At 39.1% G+C, this 7,595-nt stretch overlaps 2 protein-coding genes across 2 annotated transcripts; both read right to left on the bottom strand.

Annotated features, from left to right (window-relative positions):
- Window positions 1-981, bottom strand: LOC118816330 (trace amine-associated receptor 13c-like). The gene has a single exon (XM_036582853.1). It carries the CDS (start codon window positions 979-981, stop codon window positions 1-3), a length of 981 nt encoding a protein of 326 aa, XP_036438746.1.
- Window positions 982-4,863: 3,882 nt separating this feature from the next.
- Window positions 4,864-5,844, bottom strand: LOC118816329 (trace amine-associated receptor 13c-like). Its single transcript, XM_036582852.1, has one exon. It carries the CDS (start codon window positions 5,842-5,844, stop codon window positions 4,864-4,866), a length of 981 nt encoding a protein of 326 aa, XP_036438745.1.
- Between the last annotated feature and the right edge of the window lie 1,751 nt (window positions 5,845-7,595).

The following is a 7,595-nucleotide window of genomic DNA, read 5'->3' as shown; positions in this document are numbered from 1 at the left end:
TCAGTGGACATTTATCAGCGCTGAATCAGTTCTGAATATCTGAAGAGTTAAAATGACTTTAATACACCTTCTAAACCATGGATAAAACAAAGCATAAATCACTGGGTTGATAGTAGAGTTCAGATATAGAAGAATCACCAGATTAAAAAAAGACTCTGTTTCCAGGGCATTGCTTATTAAAGTGTTAACAAAGTATGGAAATAAACAAGCCATAAAAACAGCCACTAAAATGCTGAGTACTTTTGCTGCTTTTTTCTCAGACTTCATTGAGTCCATCCTGTTCTTTGAGTCCTGGGTTGTAGCATGAATATTAAGCTCCCGAATAGCATTTGCATGCTTCTTGGCAATGATGAAAATTAGAAGATAAAATATGATTATCACAGAACAAGGAATAACAAAAACAAAGACAAGATCAACCAGAGACCAGACCTCGTTTAACACAATGAGGCACTGTTCTGGACACAGTATCAGACCTATGGAGTTTCCATTAAAGTAAAGAAGTGATGAGTTGTAAGACAGTAAAACAAACCAGTTACATAAAATCACAGCACAAGCTTTGCTTACGGTTATGTTTTCAGTGTAGAGAAAAGGGTTTGAGATGGCAAAATACCGATCAACAGCAATAAGAGCAACGTTGTATATTGATATGTTTGTGAGGAAAAAAGTGATCAGAATAGAAAACACACAGATAGCTGGTCCAAAAATCCAGCATGATTCAGTCAACTGACTTAACTGGAACGGCATCACAAAAACTCCAACCAGAAAGTCTGACACAGCCAGAGAGAGGATGAGCATGTTAGTCGGTGTGTGGAGCTGCTTGAAGTGGCAAACAGAGATGATGATGAGCAGATTTCCACACACTGTTAGCAGAACGGCAGCAGCTACACACAAACACAGTAAAACATACACAGCCGATACAGTTCGCTGTGGACAGGAAAACCGCAGGCAGTGATCGGTCTGGTTGAGCTCTGTAGCGTTCATGGATCCAACATTTAAAGCATTCTCATAGAAATAAAGATCTCTTGTCCTTCAATGTAGCACTTTAACTGGAAACAGTCCAGCTTCATTAGTGAAAGGAAATATAGCCTGAGCAAAGAAAAGCTCTGATATTTATGTTGCTGAAGCCCATTTAGCATATATGATGTAATTGACTCAAAGGAAAAAAAAAAAAACGAATCAGGGAGCAAGGACATTGACAGTGTTTCCCAGTGCTCAAAGCAGTGAAGGGTGTGACCTAGCTGCTGAGATGAATCAGCTTTGATAAAACAGTGTATTGCATGTTGTTGTGATGCTGTAATTGCGTAAATAATGTTGTGTTGCTCAAAATGAGCAACATGCTTTTTTTTTCTGAAATTAGAAAGTGCTCTTACACTTGGTGAAATATAATTAGTTTCATGCAGTTTCAGTATAAAACAGGCTGCACCATAAGGCCTGGCACTAGGATGGGTCTTGGGAACTGGTACTAAATTGGTATCGGTTCCTGAGTGGTCAGCATCAAAATATCGATAAACTTCTAGACAAATGGTGCTACTTTTGGTATTTATGTAACTTTTTTTTTTTTTTTGGATTTGAACCCAATTATCTCCCCAATTTAGTCATCCACCCGCTAGTTAGGACTCCCCCAGTCACACGATACTATCAACGCAAGGAGGGCAAAGGCTAACATAGGCTTCCTCCGAGACCTCTGAAGCCAGCCACCACTTCTTTTCAAACTGCCGCTCACGCAATGTCATTGGACAGCTGAACGCGCTCGGAGGAAAGCGCCAACCACCAGATCTGTTACGTCAGGGGGAGGGGGGAGTCTCCCGGCTATGGATGGCTGTAGCATCACCAGGGATCGAACTCTAAAAGTGAAAATGTGAAAATCTAAAAGTGAAAGATATTTAAAAGTGTCTGCTCGCTTTACTACATTTAATTGATGCATATATGTACACTGAAAAAAAGGGATTTGGTGTGTACTATTGTTTATTTTAGGGGGTTGATCTAATGTTTGAAGACCTAGGTTGAGAGGGTGATTGTGGACTAAAGTAATTTTGTTTCTCTTATTTAGATGGACTTTTTTTTTGCTTTTCTGTCTTCTGTCTGTGAGTCATAGTCCACACTTGCTGAATTGGGGATTTACAGTGGGAACCGATTGCGAATAAGAATTACTGCAGTTGCAAAGACTCTCAAAGGCCTACCTTCATCATGTGCCACCATCAGCTACTGACATCAACTCCTGTGTTGCACACTAATCACCCCCTATATTACAGATTGGCGAGGCTGATCTGTTTTGCTTCATATAAAGACTCTTTAGAGCCGAAGGAATGATTTCTGGACTGGCCTTCTGTGTACTGTGTGTAATGAGTGTTTGTATCTTGTGTACAAACAAACTTGCTAGGGAGCCCTGGCTAACCCTTTATGTATAGTTTTTTGGGGGGGAAAACCGACCCAGTCCAGATGTTGCCCTTCATTAGGGCAAGGAGCACTTGCACATGGCCAGGGAAACGGCAGATCTGCTTCTCAGCCATCACAAGGGGAATTCCCCTGATTTCTGCACAATTCAAATGTTGAAATATAAACAAAGACATTCAGAATGAAAAAACATACTGACTTATTTTACAGTGCTTGTGCCATGATCCAGGGGTTGTAACTACCCAAAATGCAAAGGCAGTCATTCTTTTGCAATTCAGAGTGTCTTCTGGATTTTTAGATGTGATGTTGATAATAATGGAGTAGTGATAAATCATAATTTGTGCCCAGGCACTCAGACTTCAATTTGCAGACTGCATTTTTAAATAGGCCAAACCAGTTCTGAAGTCTTTAGTCACCATAAGCCCATTGCTGTCCCTCGGCTGTCTGTCTGCTGGTCTACTGGGCCAAAAAGTTATTGTCCAGATGTTGTTCTTTAGGAACCCTGTCTGGTTCAATAGCCATAGAATTTATTATTTGTTTTATTGTAATCTGTGGGTGCATGCAAATGTGTGTCTGTGAGTCTTTGTAAAAGATCTTTTGGAACATAAGTTCATTTTCTGAAAATGGCGCTCCTGAGCACAAACTGGGTGTGACTTCCGTTTAGACTGAGTCAGGATTCAAAAGGTATTTCTGGTTCTGCATGGTGCAATAAAATCAGTGAGATGACCCTTTGATGGCTGTCACTTTGGTGATATTTGCATCCATCATTACACAACTTTAAAGAGCTAGTCACAGGTCACATAGAAACTGGCCTCTGGCGTTTTGCGCGTGGAACATCACCTCCGGCCTGATTATATTAACTACTGACAGGACTCCCTTTATAGCCTACTGTAAGGCCTCAATTTCTTTTGGTGAGGAGAGAACATGTTCTCATAATATACTATATGAAGCCGTTTTCATGTATGAACTCCAGAAAATGTCCAGAGAATCAGGTCTGGACGATATCTGGGTCATGCTTTCGCACATGTAAGGTCTAGCCGGAGATTTTCTGCACACATCCGTAGTGGTATTTGCATCAATATTAATGCTTAATGGATTTGGACGTATCCGCAATATCAACAAAAGTGTGGAAAGAAACATACACACAAGCAGCTACACTCCAGAATCCCACTATGAATTCTCTGGAAAATTACCTGCTCTATTCACACATGGGTTCACCTGGGCATTGTCTGGAATTGTACTAGATTTGGATTTGGATTTGTGTTTGCACTTACAGCTCCTCCACATATTGTCGGGAAAGGTTCTTGGTCACTCTGCATGTCTGAAAGGGCATGAGTGTCGTTGGTAATGTTTTTTTGCTGCATCACTGTTTGTTATGGGAAATGCAGTGTTTCCATGTTACGACACCTACCACATATGCTGCATCATTAAGGCCTCCAGCATGTTGTTTTTCCCTGTGTATATATTGCACTGTTACTTTTGAGCTTTGAACCTAGTTTGTCACTGTTGTATATTTATTGCGTTCTAAGATGTGATGTACATCAATATATGTCAGTAGATTAATTACGTTATGTAGTCTGTGTCTTGTTCTCTTGTACTGTGTGGTCTTGTAGATAGATTCCCTGGCTTGTCTGTGGCTCTGAGGCACGTTTTTATTCCACTGTTTAATTGTACGTGGGTGAGATGAATATCTTCATGATCTTCTTGACCTTTATTTTGAAATAAACTTCAAGAAGTGCTGTAGTTCTTTTATTGTTTGTGGCTCCTGCCAGAAACTTACAGCCTCCACATTTATCTCATCCATCTAAACTCAGTCTTGGGTGATGTACCCCAGGAAAGCAATTGGTGTTTAATGAAACTACTGTGCACATATAGGTGGACTTAAGGGCAGTGACACTACCCTCATGTACTGAATATGGCCCTAGAAAGATGTTGAATGTATCACATTATTATTTATGTATGGTTACAGAAATACTGAGCGTGAAATGTTTGTAACACTGAGGGGGCGTCCACGAGTCAGAGCAGAAAAGGTTGTTTTCTATTTGTCCCTTCTCATATACACCAGATTTTATGCATTCGTTTGGTCCAAGATAGTTGTACGTAATGAACTGGCAACTTTGTGTACAGTATTTATATGTAATCATGACATTTGTTGTAATTAGAAAAGCAATGAGACACAATCATCAAAAAGAATAAGCATTACAAGCATTTCAGCAGATTAAGCATGTTTCCTTACCACAGCCAGGACCATGAAGATGCTGTAAGTGTTTTTAGGTTTTTAGCTTTATTTGCATAAATTTGTTTTTATTAGTGCTATGTTCATACAATAATGATTAAATAATTACACAATAGCTCAGAGTACAACTTCTATAAGCCTCTAGAAGTGCGTAATATAGTTTCACCACAAAATAGATTTAGCTGGCTCTGTAAATACTCTGTAAATGTTTACTCTTGATACTATTCTATGCATTAGTGGACATTTATCAGTGCAGAATCAGTTCTTAATATCTGAAGAGTTAAAATGATTTTAATGCACTTTCTGAACCATGGGTAAAACAAAGCATAAATCACTGGATTGACAGAAGAATTAAGATATAGAAGAATCACCAATTTTTCAAAAACATTACTTTCTATGGTATTACTTACTAAAGCACAAAGAAAATATGGAAACAAACAAGCCAAGAACACAGTCACTAAAATGCTGAGAACTTTTGCTGCTTTCCTCTGAGATTTCATTGAGTCTGTTGTGTTCTTTGAGGCCTGAGCTTTAGTTTGAATATTAAGGTCTCTGATAGCGTTGGCATGTTTCTTGGCAATAAAAAACACTAGAATATAAAATATGATTATCATAGAACATGGAATAACAAAAGCAAATAGTAGATCAATCAGGGACCAGACCTCATGTAACACAAAAAGACACTCTTCAGGACATGTTATCAGCCCCATGGATTTTCCGTTAAAATAAAGAACTGCTGAGTTGTAAGACATTAATATAAACCAGTTACATGAAATCACAATGCAAGCTGTGTTTACAGACACCTTTTCAGTGTAGAGAAAAGGGTTTGAGATGGCAAAATACCGATCAACAGCAATGAGGGCAACATTATAAATTGATATGCTTGTGCCAAAGAAGGAGATGAAAACATAAAATGTGCACAGAGTTGGACCAAAAATCCAACATGACTCTGCCATCCGACTCAATTGAAATGGGAGCACAAACACTCCAACCAGAAAATCAGACATAGCTAGAGAGAGGATGAGCATATTAGTCGGTGTGTGGAGCTGCTTGAAATGACAGACGGAGATGATAACAAGCAGGTTTCCACACACTGTTAGCAGAACTACAGCAGCCACACACAGATACAGGAACACGTAAACAGGAGATACAGATCTCTCTGAACAAGAAAACTCTAAGCAGCGATCAGTTTGGTTAAGCTCTGTAAGATTCATGGATCCAGCATTTAAATTGTTTTCAAAGAAGCGATTCAGATCCTGGTTTCTGTTGGAATGCAGTGATTTCACTGGTAACAGTCCAGCTTCATGGTGAAAGGAACAGTAGGTTGAATGTGCAAAAGCTCTGATATTTATGTAGAACAGATCATGATCACACCCACTAGATACAAATGATGAAATTGACAAAGAAAAAAAAGAAAAATGAATTTGCAGAGGGAATTATAACAATGTTTCTCAATGCTAGCTGAATAGTTGAATCAGTGGGCCTAACTTAATGTAGCACTACTGCTCTATGCCTATGCTGCACTTATGTTGGGTAGATGTATTCTTTCTTGCTGTAATTGATTCAGCTCATACAGAAAAATACTCAGTTGCACATTGAAGTACAACCCCATTTCCAAAGCAGTTGGGACGCTGTGCAAGATGTAAATAAAAACAAAATGCAATCACAAAATTATTTAAACCCTATATTTCATTGAAAATAGTACAAAGACAACATATCCAAAGTTGAAACTGAGACATTTTATTGTTTTTTGAAAAATATATGCCCAATTAGAATTTGATGCCGACAACATGTTCCAAAAAAGTTGGGACGGGGGCAACAAAAGGCTGGTAAAGTTGTGTAATGCTAAAAAAAACACCTGTAACAGGTCTGTAACATGATTGGGTATAAAAAGAGCATCTCAGAGAGGCTGAGTCTTTCACACGTTGTTGCTGCAGTCACAAATGCAAGTTAAAACTCTAAAATGTGAATGTTAAACAGAATCCAGAAACGCTGCCACCTTCTCTGGGCCCGAGCTCATTTAAAATGGACTGAGGCGAAGTGGAAAAGTGTCCTGTGCTTCGACAAATCAACATTTGAAATTGTTTTTGGAAATCATGGACACTGTGTCCTCCGAGCTAAAGACCACTCAGCTTGCTATCAGCGTACATTTCAAAAGCCATTATTCATGATGGTACAGGGGGGCATTAGTGCACATGGCATGGGTGACGTTCACATCTGTGAAGGCACTATTAATGCTGGATGATATATACATGTTTTGGCAACATATGCTGCCATCCAGACGACGTCTTTTTCAGGGAACGCCTTGCTTATTTTAGCAGGACAGTGTCAAACCACATTCTGCATGTATTACAACAGCATTACTCTGTATTAAAAGAGTTAGAGTGCTAAACTGCCCTGCCTGCAGTCCAGACATGTGACCACTGAAAACATTTGGTGCATTATGAAATGAAAAAGTTGTCAACGTCATGCAAAAACTATTAACTATTATTCCTGTCTGCAAGCTCTTGGGCTTCTTTCACAATATGTTTTTGGCAATTATCCAACTGTAGTGTGAAATGCTGTCATTTTAGTTTTGCAGTGTTTGACTGAATCTGAGCAGAATGTTTAGCCCTGTACACTTCAGAATTCATCCTGTTACATTTATCAGCAGTTAAATCCTCAATAAACATGAGGGACCCAGTTCCATTGGCATCCATACATGCCCTTGTCATAATACTGCCTCCACCATGTTTGGCAAGTGATGTGGTATGCTTCAGATTTTGAGCCTTTCCTTTCTTTCTACACACTCTTCTCTGTCCAAAGAGTCTTGTTCCAGAACTGGTCAAGCTTTGTTTTCTAGTAAAGTCTAATCTGGCCTGTTCTTCGGTGTTACTGGTCGCATCTTGAGGTAAATCCTCTTTATTTACATTCTTGAAGGCGTCTCTTGATTATGGACTTTAACAATGATACACCAACCTTCTCT

This window comes from Colossoma macropomum, unplaced genomic scaffold (assembly GCF_904425465.1).
Source record: "Colossoma macropomum unplaced genomic scaffold, Colossoma_macropomum, whole genome shotgun sequence".
In the NCBI taxonomy this organism is placed as follows: Eukaryota; Metazoa; Chordata; class Actinopteri; order Characiformes; family Serrasalmidae; genus Colossoma; species Colossoma macropomum.
This window is presented reverse-complemented; position numbering and strand designations above follow the sequence as displayed.

Excerpts from the sequence above, each read along its gene's own strand:
- LOC118816329 (XM_036582852.1), bottom strand. The coding sequence starts at position 5,844 with ATGAATCTTACAGAGCTTAACCAAACTGATCGCTGCTTAGAGTTTTCT.
- LOC118816330 (XM_036582853.1), bottom strand. The coding sequence starts at position 981 with ATGAACGCTACAGAGCTCAACCAGACCGATCACTGCCTGCGGTTTTCC.